The sequence below is a fragment of the Syngnathoides biaculeatus genome, chromosome 13 (genome assembly GCF_019802595.1).
Source record: "Syngnathoides biaculeatus isolate LvHL_M chromosome 13, ASM1980259v1, whole genome shotgun sequence".
In the NCBI taxonomy this organism is placed as follows: Eukaryota; Metazoa; Chordata; class Actinopteri; order Syngnathiformes; family Syngnathidae; genus Syngnathoides; species Syngnathoides biaculeatus.
In genome coordinates, this window is record NC_084652.1 from 5,576,790 (window position 1) to 5,601,057 (window position 24,268).

At 43.0% G+C, this 24,268-nt stretch overlaps 1 protein-coding gene and 1 long non-coding RNA gene across 4 annotated transcripts in view; both read left to right on the forward strand.

Annotated features, from left to right (window-relative positions):
• The first annotated feature begins 946 nt into the window (after positions 1–946).
• On the forward strand, positions 947–13,928 carry LOC133510543 (uncharacterized). 2 transcript variants are annotated; one of them, XR_009797639.1, is made up of 3 exons: positions 947–1,744; positions 9,847–9,918; positions 13,789–13,928. It is a non-coding gene; the product is annotated as an uncharacterized LOC133510543 (long non-coding RNA). The 2 variants fall into 2 exon arrangements; XR_009797638.1 differs by lacking the exon at positions 947–1,744 and adding an exon at positions 5,134–5,657.
• Positions 13,929–15,080: 1,152 nt separating this feature from the next.
• si:ch211-106h4.4 (MAM and LDL-receptor class A domain-containing protein 2) overlaps positions 15,081–24,268 on the forward strand; it is a 49,224-nt gene continuing 40,036 nt past the window's right edge. For both annotated transcript variants that reach the window (XM_061838578.1, XM_061838579.1), the window contains exon 1: positions 15,081–15,244. In XM_061838578.1, the coding sequence (XP_061694562.1) occupies positions 15,091–15,244 (154 nt within the window). In that variant the 5' untranslated portion in view covers positions 15,081–15,090. The remainder of the gene's footprint in view (positions 15,245–24,268) is intronic.

Genomic DNA, 24,268 nt, shown 5'->3' on the forward strand with positions numbered 1-24,268 from the left:
ACTTTTTTTTGTAATTGCTCGTGTAGATCATCTTTATAACCAAACTGTGTATTCTAATTAATAGTAGTAGGATTAGGATTAGTACAAATAGTAGTTGTCATAGTGCAAGTAGTTACAGTAGTAGTATACGAAGTTATAGTAGTAGTAGAAGGACATGTAGTAGAATGGTGACAAGGAATTTCGTTAGCGTTAAGGAGTGTCACATACTGTAGTTCTTTGCCACCATCTTGTGGCAACTCGCTAATTGAAATCGTTTTTTGTGCGAGAGTCAACGAATTCCTTGGTGGGAATTCTCGACTCTGCTAAATTGATCATAAAAAAATTGGTTGATAAAAATTCCTGCCTCGAGGCAACATATATATTTTTTTAAATAAAAATATTATTGCGCTGTTCGGTACTATGTTCGGTATGCTTGGCCACTATCCATGTTTCTTACACGGTCATTTTTTTCGGACGGACACAAAGGAAACAGGAAGTTATTTTAAGACACCGGAAAAAAATAAACGATCGGATGGCTCAATTGCCACCAAAACGAAAGTCGCCATCCGCCATTTTGATACTCCCAAAATAATCATGCCGACTTGTGCAGCGATAGCAATTAACTGCTGTTAATCGCCAGTTGCGTGGCTGTGAGAAAACTTTCCGCTGGTACGTTGGAAGGATTTATTTTGACTCTGTTAAAGTTTGTTTGTAAAGTTTTTTTTTTTACTTTCTTGGTGAGTTTAATTCCCTTAAAGTTTTGTTTCCGGTTGTTGTCGTTCACTGTTCACTCTCTGCTTCACCTTTATAAGCCGACGTTTTGTTTTTTTTTTTGCGAAAAAGCGATGTGAGTATTTTCCCAAACTTCATCAGTGGATAAGCAAGAACACACATTTTTCCGTAAATTTTTTGTTGAATTTCATAATACAAAACTCTCCAAATTAAATTTGATTTTCAAATGCGAGGAAACACGTTGAAATTTTCTGTCTGAAATAGGACGTCGCAGAGACAACAAATGAGCTATGCGTTTAGCATGTATTTTCCTATTGCGATCCCTTTTTCTAAAAATGTATCTAACTTATTGTTTTTCTGTCAAAAAATTATTGTTTTTTTTTTGCTATGTTATGATGATAGTGCTTCACATCGTATTTTGGGAAAAGTTAACATGTCACGGAAATCGGGCCCTTGCTAATATGCAAGTTTTCTTGCTAGTCACGTTGTTATACGTCCTTCCTTTGCACATAGCCTTTTTTTTTTTTTTTGGGCTTACCAAAAATCCTTCATGTTACCAGAACTGAAAAAATGTCAAACTCACAGGACCAGTTTTAATTCTACATGCCAAACTTTGAGGAAAAACTCCCGCCATAATCCAACCTGTAAACTAGTGCTCAGCAACCTTTTTGAGGCCGAGGGCTACTTCGTGAGCACCGATCGTACGAAGGCCTACGTGACCTGTTGGCGGCAAATTTCAGACTCGGTTCATTACACGTACATCAAATATTTTTGTTTTAATTTATTGTAGTAACTGACATTACAGGTATTTTAAAATTTTAATTTACGTGAAAAGTCAGATTCAGTATTTAAAGCACAAATAATAGTAAGAATTTGTGGCCTGTGGTATAGAACATACCTCGCGGGTGCCTGATGTGGTCCTCGTGGGCTACCATTCACCCGCGGGCACCGCGTTGGTGACCCTGACTTCATCCACACGTTTTGGGAGTACCAAGATGGCGGCCAATTGACTTCAATCGACACCGCGAGATATGTATGCGCTATTCAGTATTTTTTTTAATGTAATCAGTGCGTCAGATGTGTAATCTGCTGTCTCATATTCTGTACTCAGAATTTATGTCACACGTGAGCTGAATGGATTTTTAAAAAAAATGGTCATCGCTAGTATGCTAGTGCTAATCGCAACTGCTAACCGTTAGCATTGCCTGAAATTATGTACACAGAATTTACATCATACACTCAGTACCAACATATTAAGTTCAAGGATAGAGGTCCATCAACATTTATATTAAAATTATTATTAAAAAGATTTATTTTAGTGAAAACCCTGCGATTGTACAACAATAACTTCTCCCGCCCTGTTGTGTATTTTTTTTATGTGAAAGCTATTTTCATAAAAAGCAAGTTACGACACAACGGACCGACGAAAAGACATTTAAAGCCACGTTTAATTGTCATTCAAAGCGGTGCCGTTCGTACACAATTGACGAGCACAAGCATGGAATTATGTACACTCATTTGCGGAATAAGTGGAAAGACAACAATCAGGTACCAAATCGGTTTCAGCCAGACTTCCCAGAGCCTCAAAAGTTCAGTTCCGCGAGGTCGGGCGTGGCGGCTGCCACCGAAACCCACGCTTAGTATTATTAAATAACTGAATACATATCATGTACAACAAACGTGGAGCGTGCCAGTGCGATACGTTTGCCTGAGATGAGCACGTTCCCATCGGTCGGGCGCGCAGATCACAAAGTGATGATGGGCTCGGGGACCTCCTCCTCGGCCTTCTCCATCAGTTTGTTGGTGTCCACCACGTCGGGCTGCGTCCGCTCGTTGCCGAAGTAGAGCGGGTTGTCGAAGGTGGGCAGCGACCGGGGCGACTTCTTGTACAGGAAGAAGGCCAGGACGGCCAGCGACGACGTCAGGGTGACGATCAGGATGACGATCAGGCTGGTGTGACGGCGCGAGCCGCCGTCGCCGCCTCCGTGCGGCTCTGTGCACAATTTTTCGCAGCGTGAAGTTGCGGGATGTCAAACTCGTTTTTTAGCACGTGACGCATTGTTGTGACGGTTTTTCCCTCGGTCGGCCATGACGGTGAAACCAGAAATTTTAAATCGCGTCACTTGACTTCCGTATAGTCACAACAAACCGGAATTTCCCGCCTTACACGCTTTCAACCCTGCGGCTTATGCGGTGATGCGGTTAATTTGTGCATTTTTTTTTGGTCGCAAGGGGGCACTCAAGCGCAAAAGGTAAAAGTGAGACTGGTGGAATATATGTGCCGAGGAAGTGGCTTTTACCGGTATGGTTTTTTTTTGTTTTTGTTTTTTTTACCGGCCCTGTTAGCGCTGCGCTAGCGTGTTGCTGCTGTGTTACTGCCATGTCGCAGTGATTTTTACTGGCATGTTTTTTTTTTGTTTTTTTTTACCGGCCCTGTTAGCGACGCGCTAGCGTCAGCGCCACGCTAGCGTGTTGCTGCTGTATTTCTGCCGCGTCTCAGTGATTTGTGATTTAGATTTTAACCGGCCCTGTTAGCGCTGCGCTAGCTGTTGCTGGTGTGTTACTGCCGTGCCTAAGTGATTTTTACCGGTATGTTTTTTTTTTTTTTTTTACCGGCCCTGTTAGCGGCGCGCTAGCGTCAGCGCCACGCCAGCGTATTGCTGCTGTATTTCTGCCGCGTCTCAGTGATTTGTGATTTAGATATGTTTTTTGTTTTTTTTACCGGCCCCGTTAGTGGTGTGCTAGCGTGTTGCTACTGTGTAGCTCCCGCGGCTTTTATTTTTTATTTATTAATCAGTATGTTTTCTTTTTTTTTTTTTACCAGCCCTGTTTGTGCTACCTTGTTGTTGCTATGTTAAGCTAAGCTAAGGTATTAAAACATCGAAAACTCTTTCTAACCTACTTTCTATTTACCGTAATTTGCGGCCCATAGACTGCGACTTTTTTCACACGCTTTCAACCCTGCGGCTTATGTGGCGTTGCGGCTAATTGGTGTATTTTTTGTAACGGCTGCAAGTTGGCACTAGAGCGGAAAAGGTAAAAGTAGGACTGGTGGAATACATGTACCGAGGAAGTGACTTTTACCTTTCCGGCCCTGCTAGCGCTGCGCTAGCGTGTTACTGCTGTGTCTCAATGACTTTAACCGGTATGTTGCTTTTTTTTTTTTTTTTTTTTTTTTTTAACCAGCCCTGTTATTGCGGCGCTAAGACTAGCGTTAGGGTTAAACTCTCTGTGTATCGTCTTTGTGGATTTCGATGTGGGCTTGCGGCTTTTACACACGTGTGTACCAAATGGTATTTTCTTTACAAATGTACTGGGTGAGGGTTATATTCAGGTGCGCTCAGTAGGCTGGAAATTAAGGTAGTTTTGAAATCACAAGTCAAGGAAAATAGTTCAAAAGCCGCTTTGCCGAATGCAGAAAGAGGTTGCGCTTATACTGCATTGGGCATGAAATGTCCAATTTAGCCTTGCCCGTCTTTCTAGGATATCTGCGTCAAATTGGGGCAAACTTGGCAAGACTCCCTAGTAGGAGTTCTTTGAGGCCATTACAAACCATAATTGACTTCCTGCGCTTAATTTCAGACGTGTCTTTGATTGCTCTTTTTTTGTCCGTCATGCTCTGAAGGGAAAAAAAAAATATATGCGGAGGTGTAACTTACGAGATTCCGGGTCTGGACCTCTGAGTATTACTGTTGGGTGACAAGAAAAGAAAACGTCATTTGGTCGCTTTTAACACCTTTTCAACACCTTTTAGGTGGGCAGACGCTACCTTTGGACGTTTCACAGATGTACGCTCGGTCGTTCCACTTCATGCCCGTGGTCCACTCCCCGTCTGAGGTCCGTATCTCTCCGTAGTCCCTCTCCGCAGCGTCCGGACCCCAGTTTGTGTAGTCCAATACGGTTTTATCCACCCACATCCACGTGCCTGATACCAACAATGGATTTAGTTGAGACTGAGTGATTTATTCATGTTTTTAAAAATAAAATAACCGTAATTTCCAACCTACAAGCCGCGACTTTTTTCACACGCTTTCAACTTTTATGCGGTGATGCGGCGCTAGTGTTAGCGCTAGTGACGCTAGCCTTAGCGCAGCGCTAGCATTTGCGCACCACCTTTTTATAAACCTTGGTACACAGATTTTAATACTAGCGCTGCGCTAATGCTAGCACCGCGCTAACGCTAACACGGCGCTAGTGTTAAACTCTTTCTGTGTACCGAGGCTTATAACCACGTGCGCTCTGTAGGCCGGGAATTACGGTATTACGGTAATTTTAAAAAAATCCTTTGAGTGATACCTTTGTGCGTTTTGTACAGGCCGATCCAGAATGAGCTCTGGCTGTCCTGGAACCCTTCTACGTTGTTCTGAATGAAGGTTTGCTCCTCGGGGTCTTCGATGCTGGCCAAAAATCCACCTTAAGAACGGAAGGGATCAGGTTTTATTCTGTCTTCCGAGTTGAAAGGTTTCAAAATTATGAACAGCCTCGAGGAAAGGGGCGAGGAAACCTGTGCTTAAGCGCCACCGTTTTAAAAACGGGCGGATGGGCCAGGTTCGTTGTAAGTCCTACAACAACACGCAGCGAGACCACACTGACTGTTTACAGTACGGGTGTCAAACTCAAGGCCCGGGGGCCATATCTGGACCACCACACGTTTTTATGTGGCCCGCGAAGCTAAATTCCATGAATTTCCATGATTTTTGTAAAAATCTGTATCAAAATATCAAATTGCCATACATCATAAATGATAAAGTTGCGATATTGTGAGCATTTATGTGTTCCAAAACGTGAATAGTTGAAAAACACGTTAGCCTTGATTTCTGATTCCAAAAGTAGTTCATAAGTTGATGATGTAAATGTGATGAGATGACTAAATATTTTTGTTTCACATTTTTTACAGCCCTCTGAGAGAAACCGGAACCACGACAAAAATTAGTTTGACACCCCTGGTAAGCAATAGAGTTTAAAGGAGCTCAGCATTCTTTAATGTCACTGTGAACAATTCATGACCTTGGATCATTGCATACGACTCCCAGCTACCAGTAATTGCGGCCCCCAAAAAATTCCCCAAATCTTACCGTGTCTTGCGCAGCTCGTGGCTGCGTCCGCCCACTCGATTTCGTCCGTGACAAACAAGTAACAGTGACTCTTAAATGGCAGCCACGTGTAACTCTGGCTGTAGTCGGCCATGGTGTCGTCGGGGCAAACTCCCGGGTAGGTGGACGATTGTGTTGGCAGCACGTCTGCGAGAGAGACATTTTAGCGGTGTTGGGTAAGTTTCATAGCATATAATATAATACGCATCACACAACATAACGTTGTTTGTCGCCGTCTTTTACCTGTCGTCTGCATGCACACGGCGTACATGGTGCGATTGCACAGGGTCGTTTTAAATTTTCCATCCACGTCCAGGTACGCGCACGGCAAGTGCTGACTGGGCTCCCCTACGGCCCAGTTCGCAAAGCTCATGTGCCAGCCGTCGATGTATCTAAAATAACCCCCGGTCTGAAAAAGCCAGACGTATATTACCGTAATTTCCGGCCTACTCGCCGCGACTTTTTTCACACGCTTTCAACGCTGCGGTTTATGCGGTGATGCTGCTAATTTGTCCATTTTTTTTTTTTCACGGCCGTAATGGGGCACTCGAGGGGAAAAGGAAAGAATGAAACCGGCGGAATATATGTGCTGAGGAAGTGACTTTTACCAGCTTTGTTAGTGCTAGCGTTAGCGCTGTGCTAGCGTGTTGCTGCTCTGTTACTGGCGTGTCTCATAGATATTTACCGGTAAGTTTTATTTTAACTGTCCCTGTTAGCGTTAGCACACCGCAAGTGTTAGCACTGCGCTAGCATTAGCGCTGTGCTAGTGTTATCACTGCGCTAGCATTAACGCTGTGCTAGCGTAGCGTGTTGCTGCTGTGTTGCTGCTGAGTCTTAGTTATATTTACCAGTGAGTTTTATTTTAACCAACCCTGTTACTCTTAGTGTTAGCACTAGCTTTAGCGCGGCGCTAGCGGTTGCATTAGCGTTAGCGCCGCGCTAGCGTTAAACTCTTTCTGTGTACCGTCTTTCTTTGTAAATATCTTGTGTTTCAATGCGAGTTTCAATGTGGGCACTTTCGGCTTTTACACAGCTGAGGCGTATGTATGTACCAAATGGTATTTCCTTTACTAATGTACTCAGTGAGGCTTGTAACCAGGTGCGCTCAGTAGACCGGGAATTACGGTGCATACCCACGTGGAATGCGTTTTGACCATCGTGAATTTTCGGCAGCATCTCACCTGGTCTTTGTTCATTCCGATCCACAGAGGGGATTTGAGATTCAAGGCCAAGAGCTCCACGTAGGACAGGGTCCACTCGTTCCTCAGACTGGCCAGGTTGGCATTGTTGCCCTGACAGTGTGCCTTGGCGGCATCCCACGTCATATTTGTAGTCACGGCCATGATGCTGTCGTTTCCCAGGGATACGAAGATGTTGGGAACGGAGGGTTCGGGTTGGGATGGGAGACCGGGATCTATTGAGGACAATTAAAAATTGAAGTCAGGAGTACTTGAACAACTGATCTCGTTGAGGTTCCTACAGTTCCTACGGTCTCAAACATTTTGGGTCCAGGGACCCCTTCCCTTGCAGAAGACATTTACCGAAGGACCCCCCTCATGATCATAATGTCAATTCAACATAAGTGCGTAAATGTCTTTTCGAGGGTGTGTGCCAAGTCGTTTGGGACGCTTAAGGTGGCGCATGGCATAAAAACCGTTTAGAAACAAAACCAACCAAGATTCCTGGTGCAGATGAATCCATTGGTGTCGTTGCAGGACTTGATCAACCATTTGCCAATTCCACCCGTGGGATTGTTGGTCATGACAACGCAACTTTCCTATTGGAGAGAGACGGAAAATCAGATGCAAACAAAAATATCTCAAAAAGTGGACACGCAGGTCAATTACTGTAATTTTCGGCGTACAAGCCGGGACTTTTTTCACACGCTTTCAACCCTGCGGTTTATGCGGTGATGCGGGTAATTTGTGCGTTTTTTCTAACGGCCGCAAGGGGGCACTCGAGCGGAAAAGGAAAGAATGAGACCGATGGAATATATGTGCTGAGGAAGTGACTTTTACCGGCTGTGTTAGTGCTCGCGTTAGCGCTGTGCTAGCGTGTTGCTGCTCTGTTACTGGCGTGTCTCATTGATATTTACCGGTAAGTTTTATTTTAACTAGCCCTGTTACCGTTAGCAAAGCGTGGGTGTTAGCACGACGCAAGCGTTAACGCCACGCTAGCGTCAAACTCTGCGTACCATCTTTCTGTGTAAATAGCTCATGTTTCAATGTGGGGACTTGCTGCTTTTACACACCTGCGGCGTATGTACTGTATGTACCAAATGGTATTTCCTTTCCAAATGTACTCGGTGAGGCTTGTAACCAGGTCCGCTCTGTAGGCCGGGAATTACAGGAATTGGACACACGAAATTGCCCCTAGGTGTGATTCTGAGTGCGGCTGTTTGTCTCGATGTGCCCTGCGATTGGCTGCCAACCAGTTCAGGCTGTACCCCGCCTCCCGCCCGATGACAGCTGGGATAGGCTCCTGCACACCCCGCGACCCTTGTGAGGATAAGCGGCAAAGAAAAGGGATTGATGGAAATATTGAACGCGTACCTCATTCCATCTTTGGTAAAATGTCCCTTGACGACGTCGATGTGGCTAAAAACAAATGAAACAAAACAAGCCAAAAATCTATTTATGTTATTCCATTCATACATATTGTATATGACGTATGTATAAACGCTTACAGAGTAGCCCCAGTTGGTGTATCGCCTCGGTTTTCCATCGCTCCAATAAAAGGCATCTTGGTTCAAACTGTTCAAGCCGATCCACAGGTCTGCCGCCACTTCTGCCATTTTGGTGACCAAATAGGCTGCACATTTTCACAGAACAACATGTCCTGAGCGAGAACCAAATATAATGTTTGACTGACAACGTACCGTACGGAAGGTGAATAGCAGCGCACCTTGCACGCGCCTCGTTGGTATCGAGACTAGATTCCCTCCCATAGAGTAGCACTGTTTCCTCGCCTCTTCCCAGGTGGTCTTGCGGTTACTGTTGATGCTGTAACACTGCAAACGCCAAAGCACGGAGTTATTTCACAAAGACTTTTACCGACATGAACGGTTTCGACAACGGTCCAATAGCGTCATTCCCAGCTCACGCAAAAGAGTACCAAAAAAAAAAAAGTTGAATAAAAGGCTAAACCAGGGCTGGGTAAACTTTTGAACTCAACGGTCATGTTGTAAAATTGACAAGCACAGTGTGCAGCACAAAAAATAAATGAATGAATCAAAAGTGTGCATACATTTATTTTTACAATTAAATAAATATTTTTTCAATTCAATAATTATTTATATTTTTTAATTATTACTATAAATAGTTATTGACAAATTGTCTTAGTGTTCACAAATAATAAAAAAAGATTAGCAAAGTGTGTAGCATAAAAAAAATAAAATAAAAAGTGTGCATACATTTATTTTTACAATTAAATTACAATTTTTTCAATTCAATATTTATACTTTTTAATTATTAATGTAAATTGTTGACAAATTGTCTTAGTGTTCACAAATAATAAAAAGCCATACATTTTTAGATTATTAATATAATTCGTTATTGACAAATTGTCTTAGATTTATATTTTTAAAATTATTAATATAGTGATTCACAATTTATCTTAGTGTTCACAAATAATTAAAGAAATGAACATTTGTATTAAGCGATTATTTTTTTAGATTTTCAGAACATTATCCATTTTATATATTTGAAATAATAGTCTTGAGAACAATAGGTTTTGGGGTACGTTTTGAATACATAGTGAAGAAGAAAAAAAAAAACTAAGACACCTGTCAGAATTTTGACATAATGCAACTTTCATCTTCATATCTCAATAGAGTTGAGACTGTATACATTATTTTTTTCCCTCACTTGTGTCAGTTATTAGTCGCGGTCTAGTACTGCCGCAAGGCAAGAACCTTACCCTTGAGTCAAATGTGCTCCATTTGAGCGGGCAGCCGCCTTTGGGGGGAACCGTTGGGGCCGCGGTGGTGTTGACCGGCGCCGTCGTCCCGCGCTTGCACATAAAATGATGCTCTTCTCCGCAGTTGAAGCCACGCCACAAGCCTGCCATGGCAGAGGAGGACAACAGATGGTTAGCACGTTGGGTTGCACATGCGGTGAGTATCGCTTTGATGTGTTTTTAATCTACTTTTATAAACCTCCCTGTTTCAAAAGTTGTACAAGCAGGTAGTAGAAATGTTGTACTGAATACTTGTCCATAAAATGATCATCCAGTGTGTATTCACCCATGAAGTAGGACATAGCGACGCAGTTCTGATCGTAGCTATTCTGATTCGGTTGGTCCTCGTCCCATCTTTGGTACCCCACTGAAGTGCCATCCATCCACCTTTAGTGACACATTTAAAAAACAAACAAAAAAAAAAGAAAATATGAACCCTAAATATGAAAAAAAATCAACAACTGGATGATAATAGATAATAATTAATATATATTGTTTTCTTTTTCCTGTATTGTATTTCAGTCATTCCTACTCACCAAAACGAGCCATCCAGGTCCACCGACAAACCGATGTAGTAGGTCCCATAAGTTCTGGAAACCTGTATTGAACGATCCCCCCCCCCCCAAACAAAAACAAAAAAATTGTCAGCTTCTATGAGTCTTTTGGACTTAATGAAACATTCACTTATTTTGTGTTGTCGTATGAAGTGATATTGCCAAAATTGCGTACAGTACAGCACCGGTTCTCGACCACGATCCGTTCCAGAGGGCGGTTCGAGAAGTGATTTGTTCGAAAACTGAATCGATAGTTCCCATTTGCAATGACTGGAAAAAGAAATAATGCGTTCCAAGCCCCCCCAAAATTGGCTTTTTAAAGCATTTTTTTAGCTTTTCCTGATAATAAACTGCAAAGTAAAAATACATGTATAGTTTAAATACTTTATATCATAAAAAAATTGAAGAAATATATCAATTTTTTGCTTGTACATTCCTAGTTTGGTCAACATGGAATTGTGCTTTACCACATGCTGTACACATAATGCAACAATCATGCTTTATTGTGTATTTACATCTATTTATTATTTGTGTAAAGAAGAAATATGTGGTTAATTCCTCTGGTGTTAATCCACTTCATTAGAGCAATCATCCAAGAGTCCAATTAAGAATAAAAACAAAAAAATCAGTTATATTATTTTAAGAAAGTACCTGAAATAGTTAAACTGCATTGGTAGGAATCCGATTTTAAAATCATTTACCGTAATTTCCGGCCTATAAGATGCGACTTTTTTCACGTGCTTTCAACCCTGCGGTTTATGCTGTGATGCGGCTAATTTGTGCATTTTTATTCTAATTGCCACAAGGGGGCACTCGAGCGGAAAAGGTAAGAGTGAGACCGGTGGAATATATGTGCCGAGGAAGTAACTTTTACCGGTTAGCGTGTAACTGCCGTGTCTCAGTGATTTTTACCGGTATGTTTTTATTTAACCGCCTCTGTTAGTGCGGCGCTAGCCTTAGCGCTAGCGTTACTGCAGCAGCGCTAGCGTTAAACTCTCTGGGTACCGTTTTTCCTTGTAAATATCTCGTGTTTCAATGTGGGCACTTGCGGATTTTACACAGCTGCGGCGTATGTACGTACCAAATGGTATTTCCATTACAAATGTACTGGGTGAAGCTTATGACCAGGTGCGCTCCGTAGGCCGGGAATTACGGTACTTGTTTGGGAGTAGTAAAGCAATAGATTACTCCAGAAAGTGGGCACATTACGGTATTGTGTTAGTGGCATGACTGTGTAGCATCCGCTGAGTGACGCATCCGCACCTGTTTCCATAAGAAGACGTTTTCAGCTTCGCTGTTGATTGTCACCAAGTCGCCGTGGTGCTGCTTGCAGTAATGCCGGGCGTCCTCCATGGGCATTGAGGCCCGGTGGATGTAGTACTGACTCCCTCGCCACTCCAGCCATCCGTCTGAGGTCGTGTTAAAGTCTTTGGTGGGGAGAAGGGCGGGAAACATTGATTAGACGCCATTGCCCGACCGTCGACGTGTCTCCGGATGCTTGTTGAGCGTCTACTCACCGACGGCGGTGTCGTTTGGAGGTGGCTTTGGAGTCACTCCTGTAATTCAGAGACACAAGCAAAGACTCGGTTGTAAGCAAACATAAACCCGCTTGGTTCGGCTCAAGACGAAGGCTGGAGCGCCTCGGTTCTTTACCCGCACGGATCTGACAGAGCCAGTCGTTGTAGCTCTCGCAGTGGACGTCGTTCCACGAGCCCATCTCATCGAAACGATATATGCGGAACTCGGTGCAAGATTCAGAATTTTGGAAATTATTTGGCTCGCCCTCCTGCCAGTGTTGGAAGTTGACCTGTGGCGGAGAAAAAATAGATCCCGTAATTTCCGGCCTACAGGCCGCGACTTTTTTTATAATGGCCGCAAGGGGGCACTCGAGCGGAAAAGGTAAGAATGAGACTGGTGGAATATATGTGCCAAGGAAGTGACTTTTACCGGCCCTTTTAGCCCTGCGCTACCTTTAGTGCTGTGCTAGCGTGTTCCTGCTGTGTTATTGGTGTGTCTCAGTGATATTTATTGGTAAGTTTTATTTTAACCGGCCCTGTTAGCGTTAGTGCTAGCGTTAGCACGGCGCTAGCGCTAAACTCTTTCTGTGTACTGGCCTTGTAAATATATTCATGTTTCAATGTGGGCACATGCGGCTTTTACACAGCTGCGGCGTATTTTTGTACCAAATGGTATTTCTTTTAAAAATGTACTCGGTGAGGCTTGTAACCAGGTGCGCTCAGTAGGCCGGGAATTGTGGTACGCGTCAGACATTTTTTTGTCGTGAATTAAATGAATGCTACAGATTGGTAAATACATTTAGTACTTCACAATAAATTGCAATATGGCTTGTGTATAATATGTTGTATAGTGTACTACATTCAACTAATGCAACTTCATAAGAAAAACAATAGATACATCAAATGTGATCATAATTTTAATAATGTGTAGTATAATGTGAATGCTACTTTTGTCGCCTGTGTAAAATAAACTTACTGGGGATCCATCGCTCCACACATAGCCAACACTCGGGTCAGCGATATGAAGTCCAATCCAGGCCTTTCCATGGCTGTCGTAAATAAAAATGACAAATGTAAATAATCTTTTACACACCTGCTTTATTCTTCAAATATATTATAGTAATTTGGCATTAACCGCCAGTGGTGCGTACCGTCCCACAAATATCTCCGAGCTGCTGTGGATGCTGAGAAGATCTCCTCCGATGGCCCGGCAGAAATCTCTGGCTTCAAACCAGGTCTTCTCAAACGAACGGGGCCCTGTGAAGAACTGGATGACAGCACACAGTTCTTTAGTCATTGGATTTCACAGAGAGAGAAACTGGATTTCCTGACCGATTTAGGTCATGAAGTCCGTAAAAGTACTGTAATTTCCGGCCTATAAGCCACGACTTTTTTCACACGCTTTCAACCCTGGGATTTATGCAGTAATGCGGCTAATATTTGTGTGTATTTTCTAACGGCAGCGAGGGGGTACTCGAGCGGAAAAGGTAAGAATGAGACCGGTGGAATCTTTGTGCCGAGGAAGTAACTTTTACCGGCCCTTTTAGCGCCGTGCTAGTGCGGTGCTAGCATGTTGTTGCTGTGTTACTGACGTGTCTCAGTGATATTTATCGGTACGTTTTATTTTAACCGACCCTGTTAGCGCTAGCGGGGCGTTAGCGCTAGCCTTAAACTCTTTCTGTGTACCGTCTTTCTTGCGCTCTGTAGGTCGGGAATTACAGTATCATTAAAGGGACAAAAAAAAAAGAGATAAACGTGAAAAGTCTTTTTTCCTTGTAGATGAATGTATGAAAGATGTACATTTGTATGGGTATGTCAGTTCTCTCTGTCCGTGGATGTTTTGTTTCCGGGTACAATGGCTTCCTCCCACGTCTCAAAGACATGCAATTTAGGCTCACTGAAGACGCTAAATTTGAGTCTGAAATGTCTTAAGCCACTTGACGTGATTTCCTATAGGATGGCCTCGTGGACGTCAGCCGGCATCAAACTCCATTTTCGTGACGAACCTTGGAACAGACGTTTCTCGTTCCCACTCGCATCCAGCCCTCAGCGCACTGCGGGGGGCTGACGGTAGGCGGCGCCGGTGTCAAGACCGCTCCTTCGGCCAGGTGCTTGCAGATGTACTTCTCCTTGTTGTCGCAGGGCAGCAGATCCCAGAGGCCGGCCAAAACGCCGGTTGTCATGGCCACGCAGCCTTGTCTCCGACCTGAAATAACATTTGGCGGTGAACCGGAAGCGGCGCGGAAAACAGTACGCCTCGACTTGCAACGGATCAGATCCATACCTGGCATCTCGTTGTTCCAGTGAGTAAAACTGACCGCGTTATCATTAGTCCACACAAACTCGTCGGAGTTCTTCTGGTTTGAGAGGCCCAGCCAGAAATGCTTCTCAGACCTTGCCCCCACTAAGCTGATCAGGAAAGCGTTGTCCACCCTGCAGACAGTTTCGTGCATACAGTCAGTCGCGAACATTGTCCAAGGAGGTATTTGGTAAGTGGGTCAGTAGCCCACCATACCCACTAGATGGTGCTGTGGCAAACTAAAAAAAAAAAAAAAAAAAGGAAGAGTGAGAGCCTTGGGGTATTTTTTATTATTGAGACACCTGTAAACTGAACTCGTTGGGATTTTTTTTTTTAATGGAATCAAGTGGTGAATACTAAAAAATGCAACTTTGCCAACTCACTAGACACCGTTTCTTTGTTTTAATTCCACCTCTCCATTCCTCTGCTGTGAATGGCAGGAACCTACGTCTGCAAATTTGCACGCACAGCCACGAAACAGAAATCGCGCTCACCCGTTTGACACATCAGCCAAGTAGGAGTTTGTTGCCTTGCAGTCGTCGTTGGCTTGGTCAAACGATTTGGTCTCCGTCCCGACAAAATAACAGTAGGAGCCGTGTCGTTTCCAACCCTAGAAAGGACATCAACTCTTCGTATAGGTGAATAAAATCTATAGTGGCCGAAAACTTTCGAGTCCCACTCCCACGGCTTCAAACGCGTATTATGTATTTTGAAACAAATCCGAGATTTTGCGGTCATCCAGCTTCACTCACGTGTCTGCAGCCAATATCCATGTGGACCTCGTCTGGCTGGTGGTCAGTGCTGCTCTGCTTCATGCAGACGAAGCCATGTTTCTCATCGCAGGAGCGGTCTGCCCAGTTGCCATTCTGTGGGACACAAATCATCCCCCGTTGACAACGTATTCGTGACTTCATTTAACGATATTTCACTTGTTTATTTTGCTCCTCGCCTCGCCCCTGATGAGAACGCAGTCCTCGTTGTCTGTTAAGAATGTTGGTTCTCCGTACTGCCAGCTGGTGAAGGCGACGTCGGTCGAGTCGCTCCACTCGAACAGGCCCTCGGTCCTCTTATCGTTTAAGCCGATCCAAAGCTCGTCGGTGGAGGCTGCGGACGGTGAGTGTGAAGCCACTTTTACGCACAGAATGTTTTTTTGTAACACTTATTCGTATTGAAGTTTGAAAAGGACCCAACAAAATGTTTGACTAAGACCTCCTATTCGCCATAACGTTAGCATTAGCTAGTCAACGTAGCTCATTTACATAGCATTAGCATCATGGTAGCTAGTCACCGAGGAGATACATGTACAATATATCCAAAGCTCGTCGGTGGAGGCTGTGGACAATGAGTGCGAAACCACTTATTACACACAATGGTTTTTTTTTTTTTTTATAACATTTATTCATATTGAAGTTTGAAAAGGACCTAACAAAATGTTTGACTAGGACATCCTATTCGCGTTAACGTTAGCATTAGCTAGTGAACCTAGCTCATTTACATAGCATTAACATCATTGTAGCTCGCATGCATAGTAAAATAGTACTTCTCATTATGGCAAACATGTTTTTACAGCTTCTTTCATTTTAATATATTAATTCAATCAAATAAATTAAAGTGTATATAGCATTAGAATTGTAGTTTATTTTACATTTTTTTAATAACTTGTTGGTAGATTTGACTATTTGCATTAAAGTCAATAATATGTAGTTAGCATTATGTAACAGAAAAACTTTAGAGACAGTGAACACTTGAATCTTTTCAGTTTAGCAACTTTTAAAAATATTCTGCTATCTTAATCGTAGCATCGTAACTTGTTTCAGGATACATATTCATATGGCAGAAAGAGCAGTTCAACTGCATTTTACATAATATCGGTCGTTATGTTTGTTAAATGTTTTAGATTATTTTACTATATTCAGCTAAACAATAAATATTTGTTGCGCTCTTAAGCTAAAACAACAAGTTTTGGCATTGTAGCTCGGATGATGCTAAACATATATTTTAAAGGCTTATTAGTTTAAAACCAATACAAAATGGTAATACTGATCATTATGTTACATTAAAAATATCTACACAACTGACATTTTACTATTATCATTTATTTGGCATAAAAACTGCCAAACAAATAAGAGCGTTCATCTGAGATAACACGGTGTGGCGACCCTGAACAGGACAAGCCGAAAGAAATACATACATACATTTATTTGAAAAATAAATTCATTCCCCGAAGGTACCATTGTAGTTTGCTTAAGGTGCAAATCATTTGACTCTTTAATGCTATTAGTATAACTAGAGAGGCTGCTGAAATGAACGCAACAGTTCTAATAATCGTCAAATTGAAAAACGTTTTTAAAAATGTATTTATGTTCATGTTAGTAAAAACTATTACAGATATAAAACAAGCAGCAAACTGAGCAGCAATATCTAACCTGCAAATGTCTGTGTCCGGACCGATATATTATTTCTAAATTATTTTTTCGGAAAGTAATCGTTGTGAATGATTGAGAAGTATAAGTGATATATATGATTGTAAAATGGTTTACATTTTTACGACATTTTCCAACTGCTGCAACAGTGTCGCACTCGCCTACCGTATCCCAGTTGAGAGATGACGAAGCTGTGGTCCTCAATGTTCCGCATGCTCACAAGCTCGCCCGTCTCTTTGCGACAATCCTTCTGCGCTTCCGACCACGTTTTGGGGGTCCGAACGAGGTGGAAGCAGTGGCCGTTGTACGGAATCCAGGGGTTTGAACAGAATCCTTGCTCAACTGAGACGGGGGAAAGGAAAATAGACACGCTGCTCAATGGTAGCCTGATAGCAGATACTGTGGAATCTGCTTCTGATTATCATTATGATTATGGTACCGTGATTGACAACTAGAATTTGTTCCGTCGGACCAAGTGCACCACTAAATTTATTTGCCACATCGTTTTCTCCCATTGAAATACTATCTAGCCATTCAAGACCTCGCCCAAAACAATGACATCATTTTGATAAAGAAAAACCAATAAGGTGGGACGGTGGTGCAGCTGGAAAGTGTTGACCTCACAGTTCTGAGGACCGTGATTCGATCCCAGCTCTCCCTGCGTGGAGTTTGCATGTTCTCCCCGTGCCCGCGTGGGTTTTCTCCTGGCCCTCCGGTTTCCTTCCACATCCCCCAAAAAACATGCAACATTAATTGGACACCCCAAATTGTCCATAGGTGTGGCTTTTGTCTGTCTCCCTGTGCCCTGCGATCGGCTGGCAACCAGTTCAGGGTGTACCCTGCCTCCTGCCCGTTGACAGCTGGGATAAGCTCCAGCACTCCTGCGACCCTCGTGAGGATAAGCGACAAAGAGAATGGATGGCTGGAAAAAACTATATATATATATATATATATATATATATATATACATAAACACAATGATATAGAAGATTTTTTAAAAAATACCCTTTTTAAGTGTAAAAACTATACATACTGTAGTATTTGTGTGCTGGCTTGCCCCCTTGGGGTGGAGGGGGGGGGGTTGCCCGAGTGAGTGACATCAAGACCTGGAATCAGGTTAGCCAGCTATTATAGATCACATAAATTGTGATGCACAGGCTTTTACTATCCATCTATCCATTTTCTTTGCCGCTTATCCTCACAAGGGTCGCGGGGGGTGCTGGAGTCTATCCCAGCTGTCAACGGGCACCATGAACAGGTTGCCAGCCAATGGCAGGGCGCATTGGCACAAACAGTCGCAATCACAATCACACCTAGGGGCAATTTAAGTGTCCAATGATTACTATTATTAGTTTTTGGGATGTTGAAGGAAACCGGAGTGCCCAGAGAAAACCCACGCAGGCACGGGAAGAACATGCCGACGCCACACAGGCGGGTCCGGGATTGAACCCGGGACTTGAGAACTGTGAGGCTAACGCTTTCCAGCTGCCCAGACTTTAACTATTCACCTTCGAACAGTTACGTTACTTCTATTTAATTTTGTAAAGGAAAATATTGTAGCGTGATTAACTTGATAACAACATGTTATAATTTTTTTTTTGCTGTTTTAAAGCGGTTGGAAAGCATCCTTGACAGAAGTCAGATGCTTAGCTTCTCACTGTTTTGAGTGAAAAGTGACGGCCGATACCCTGCGGCGGGATAGGCGGGGCTCCGGGTTTGTAGCAGATATAGCCCATCTTCTTGGAGCAGGAGAACGTTTGCCATCTGTGCTGGCCGGCCGACTCCAGGAATGCGCAGTTGTGGCCCGGATTCGGAAGCGGGAATCCTAAAGCGAGAGCAGCGGCCTTCTTGTTACCAGCGGGAAATTGACTTCAAGTCTGCTAAGCTTATCCCTTCAACAAATACTCACCACTATCCCATCTCAAGAATCGCATGGGTTTGCTATCCGTCCACTGCCAACCGTGCTCGGGGTTCAGAACCAACCCGATCCAAAGCTTATTCTTCGTATTTCCCAATAGTGCTGTGTGTTGATGGGGGGGGGGGGGGGGGGATAGTACACACAGAAAAGGACAAGGTGAAAAGGTTGTTCCTGTTCCCCCCCACCCCCCTTTTGTTCCTCATTTTTATTGCTTAATCATAATGTCATAAAAAAAAAAAAATCACAAGAACTTCTTAAGAACAATGACATAAAACAAGAAAACTCGATATATGTTTTCCCTTGTCCAAGCTCCATAATCCTGGATGCATGTTCTCTGTTCGTATAAATGTAACAATAATAATATTAAACTGCTTTTTGTAAACAAAAAGCATATAAATTGTAATATTGGGAGTACTTGGAGTGGTCTGAGCAAGACTTGGGGAACCCTGCACTTGCTATGACTTTTATTCACGGCGGTTGCAGTTTCTCCAGAACCAATCCGCAGTACAGTCAGTGAGCATCTACAGAACTAAAAACTTCTTTTCCTTGGCTTTTTTTATTGACAGATATTAATTTCATCAGTTGCCGTTTCGTGTCAAAGTGATTGTTTGTACTTTACTTGAGTTTTAGTTACGCAAGCTAAAATCTCGGACTTTTGGACAGTGAGAGCTTGCGTTCACGTGTCGCGTGTGATGTCTTTCATAGAGTTTGCATTGTTTGTTGAATAAATACATCTATGAAACAATTAAAATGTAATTAAGTAAATAAAACGGTACAAAATTATTACAAAATCTATAAAATATATATGGGTTAAATTGTATTAACATTAAATTGACAAAAAAATAATTACATTAAAAATATATACAGTAATACATGTATTGATCCTGAAATTAATTGTTTTATTGTATATAAGGGTGTATAATTGTTTTTTTTTTTTTTTGAGCACCGAACATATGAAGGGCGACATGACCTGTTTGTGGGAAACTTCCAAAATAACAACACTCCTTATACTTGACAAATATATAAACACATAATATTGTACGCCATTATTTTCAAATCTTCCTGAACGTAAGTCAGATTTAAAATTTAAAGCACAAATAATAATTTGTGACCTGCCCTATTTTTAGAACATGCCTCGTGGGCCCTTTAAGTGGTCCTCGCGGACAACCATGCGCCCGCGGACACCGTTTTGGTGACCCCTGTTATAAACAAACAATTCATAGTCACATTCACACATGTGGGCAATTTAGAGGCCTCGATTAAACTAAAAAAGTATGCTGGATTTTGGGATGTGGGAGGAAATCCAGAGTACGTAGAAATGGGGAGAACATGTAAACTCCACACAGGTGAGGCCTACTCACGACCCAGTTGACCACTGTTCCGCCATGAATTTTATTAAATGAAAATGCTGTTAAATAATTTGACAGATTTAATGATTGATAAGAATGAAATACAGGCGGCACGGTTCTGAGGACCTAGGTTCAATCACACCCCCGCCTGTGTGGAGTTCACATGTTCTCCCCGTGCCCGCGTGGGTTTCCTCCGGGCACTCCGGTTTCCTCCCACATCCCAAAAAAATGCAACATTAATTGGACACTCTAAATTGCCCCGAGGTGTGATTGTGAGTGCGACTGTTGTTGTTCTCTAACCCTGCGATTGGCTGGCGACCAGTTCCGGGCGTACCCCCGCCACCTGCCCAAAGATAGCTGGGATAGGCTCAAGCGCTCCCGCAACCCTTTTGGGTTAGCAGCTCATATGATGGATGGATAGTGTCTGTTATTGTTGAATATCCTGTCACAATTGTATAAAGTAATGTAGAATTTATGGAGAGTTATTTTTAGCTTAGATTTTTTTTCATTGGAAGAATAAGAATAATTTGGACGTTTTTCTTTGGAGCTTCTCGTGCACTTGTGATCTTGTCCGGTAGTTTTCGCTGCTCCAGTTCAGTTGCAGCAAAGCTCCAAAAGGAGGATCTTACCTGAGATAAAAGCTTGTTCGTTGGGATCGGTGATGCTGACCAGGGTGGCGCCCTGCTGCCGGCAGCTCTCATCAGCTTGGGCCCAGCTCAGAATGGACTGGGCGTTGAGCTGATAATTAGCTCCTGTGATGTGATTCTTCTTCCAGTATTCCGTAGCTGAGCATTGATAAAGAAACGAGAATAACACACGCAAAAAAAAAATGTGCAGTACTTATAATCAATGTTCCCTCTAATTTTTTACGTGTCTGAGCAATCACACTGAGGCTGTGAGGGCTCTCTTTGTGCTCCCCGTTTATTTTTTAAACACACAATGATATCCCCGTCTGTTTTTCTTAGTCTAGGTATATCTTTAGCAATGCACATCAAAGGCTGAATGCTGCTCCCAAACAGTTTTAGGGTTAATGTTATATTGCCTCCTATATTTAAAATACAGAATTAGCTTTTTGGGCACTGTATCGTCTGTGCTTTCATCCTTGACCAGGCTGTGCTAAGGTGGAATTTTAACATTACACACCAATTTTAATCACCCCTTTAAGAGCGGAGGGGGTGGAGTCAGGTAAACCAGGAAGTAGAGTGTGTGTGTGGCCCGGTGTGGCCGGGCAGCAGCTCGTTGTGAGAGGCAGAAAAAAAAATACGTGAGACTGTAGTTCCCTGAGCTGGATCTCTTTTCATCTGCGCGACAAGTGCGCAAACGCGCACTTGCGCAGCTTAGAGGGAACATCGCTTGTCAATGTATGGGGGCGGGGGCATAAGATGTACACTCAACTCACATGTTGTGGGGCAGTAGCCCCACTGCTCGTGTTCATATTTGGTCCCAATGGCACACCAAGGGCGCTTGATGGAGGAGTCGTACGGCGTGCAGTCCCCAAACCACCGATCTTTGTACAGGAAGGGGAACATGCACGGCTTTCCGTACGCGTTTCCGTCAATGGAGTACAGCACTGCGATTGGAAGAGGAGATTGACCAAAAAAAAAAATCATATTGAAATGAACACTATGTCGGTAACCCGCTCACTTTTATTATTTTTACGTCTCAATTACATTTTTGTCATCATTACCAACAGTAGCATTGGTCAAATTAAAATAGAATTTCAGAAATCTGTTGCAAAAAGAACAGGTGAAAAATAAGCCATTCAAAATTGCTTTAATTTTTTTTAAATTCATGAATTTATTTTGACATTTAAAAATATGCTTTAGAGATTTTTCAACTTTAAAAAAATGGTTTTGGACAATTGCACAACATAAGAGTTTGAGGTATGGGGGGAGTGCTTTTGACAGTGCAGTTCCAGTGTGTTCCTTAGCAATAATCCCACCTGGGTGTGTACCGTACCTCTGTGGGTTCTTGAGCAGGGGCCATTGGCCGTCCCGAGGATGGTGAAGCTGTTCCCGGGTCCGATCGTTCTGGAGAGCGCGATGCCCCCGTCCGGCTTAAGCTCTACATAGAGCTCCGGCTTTTGGCCTTTCAGCGCCAGCAGTGTCCCATTTATGCACTCCCACTTCTGCAGGTCGGTCCTGTCGTCGCAGTCGTACAGGTTGACCTCGCTGCCCACGCTTCTGCCCTGCGCCCCCAGACACTTTTTGGTGGTGGTGACAAACATTCGGTCACCGGTCGTCCAGCGCATCTCGATGCAGCGCGATGTCTTTTTCAGTAGACACGAGCTCAGAGCCTTGTTGTAGAGCGAGAACGGAGAATCTGTACGGGGAAGCGAAACAACAGCGGGCCGTCACATGCGTTTCCTTCCTGCAGACTTGTCAACTAAATCGAACGTCCGAATCATGAGGTCTGTGTTGTCCGTCTGACTGATCCATTCCAAAGTTTAAAGAAATAGATAAAGGTAGATTTTTAGCATGGACCGTCTTCCGAATGGTTCAGTCTAATCAACATCTATAATTGAAAGGCTTCATTTCACATGCATTGCGAGTTTTTATTGCATTTTGATTGTTGTTCAGGACACTCGGCGAATTAAACGGGCCCCAGGTCAAAGCGAGCGAGGATCAGTTTTGTTGTTCCGGAGTAATAAATACAACAGGAGGGTTAATAATCAGTTGGTCCTTCCATGATTATATTCAAAACACAAATACTTTTTGTGTTGTGTACGATTGTGAATTTCCATAAATTTGCAATGGAACACCAGAGCACAAATTTAGTCACATCGATACTGACACACATACACTCTCATACAGATTTTAATTAGCTGAATTATTTATTATGACGCAACGTTAGGTCGCTTAAAAAATTAAAAAGCCCCATTTAAAACGAAACAATGATTACAATTAAACCTATGCCTGTGACATCAACAAGTGCATTATTAATCCGCCCATAAAAAAAAAGTTACATTTTATGGCATGTTATTAGCAGCCTGCATAATATACCTGCAACAGAGGACACCACACAAAGAAAGTAGTACTCGTATTATAGATACTGTACCATCTGTCTGCATGCATAAATACGTCGGGACGAGGAGCGTGACGGCAGCTAGTATTATCCCGGCGTTTGACATCCTTCCGATAAGCGCTGCAGACGTGGCCCGTTGCGTTGCAAGCGGCGGACATCTGATCATGACCATGAAAAGGAAGACTTCTTAACAGAACTGATCCTTTTTACGCCCCCCCCCAACCCCCAGCCCCACCAACCCTGGCTCCATTGAGAAAGTGGCCCCATTCACTTCCTGTCCTGGAGCGAGGGAAAAAAAATTGATGTGTAAGACATTTATGCTAAACGTGACTCATCAGTCACGATTTTGTACAGCGTTCCGGCACCCCCCCCGCCATCATTGACTCAAAGATTTCGGATGAATGTCAGTTTGATTGTGTAACGACAAACGTTTGAACGCAGTTATAAACGTGGAGCAACAATATTTTCTCTTGGGCTTTTTTTACTGTTATGCATCTTTTCTTTGTTCGTATGTGGTTGTCAACAGGATCATGCAAAAACTGCTTAGCCAATTTCCACAGGGCCAAGTAAGAAATTATTTTAAAAAGAATGCAACATTTGGGAAAAGACATACAATAACCTTTTCCCACTGAACAGTTAGGCCTTAGCAGAGACCTACAGTCTTTCTCAAACGTGCCCTTCAAATTCCAGGGAGGACCCAAATTCCGGTCATTTTGGTGTAATTGACATACTACGTAGTGCACAATCCTAGAAGCACACACATAAACGGGTTTTTCAAATGACGTCATTATACAATACCTGTATAGAACTCGTGCACGTGACATCTCCATTTTCGCGGCGCCATGTTGCCGGTCAAAAAGAGCTGCTCGACAGTGTGGGGGACATTGAACCGGAGCAGAATATTCACAATGCCCGAGACTTGTTGTGCTGTTGGTTGTCACAACAGACGACACAGATATTCAAAGAGATCATTCTATGGAATACCAGCTGAAAAGAGCAGAAAAGATCGATGGATTTTGGCAACTAAATGTGATGGATGGTGCCCGACCAAATGCACATGACTGTGTAGCGATCATTTCATTTCAGGTAGGAATTATTCTTCTCAATCTCAAATTCCCAAGAAGTACTCATCATGCCAAGTTGGATCATTTGAGAACAATGCATGAAAAAAAATAAACCAAATGGGAGTCATCTCCAACGTACACAGGAGCGTGCTGCTGCGACATGTTAATCTTTGTTTTTTTGTTTTTTTTTCAATATGCATTATTCTTTAATGAGTCCAATGCGTATTTAAAAAAAGAAAATGAACCATCAGTCACAGTGATGTTTACGTAGATTAACGTGTGCTCGTGAACAGGGGCTGAAGCCTATCCCAGCGGTTTATTTTCTTTTTTTTAAATACGCATTGGACTCATTTCAGAAC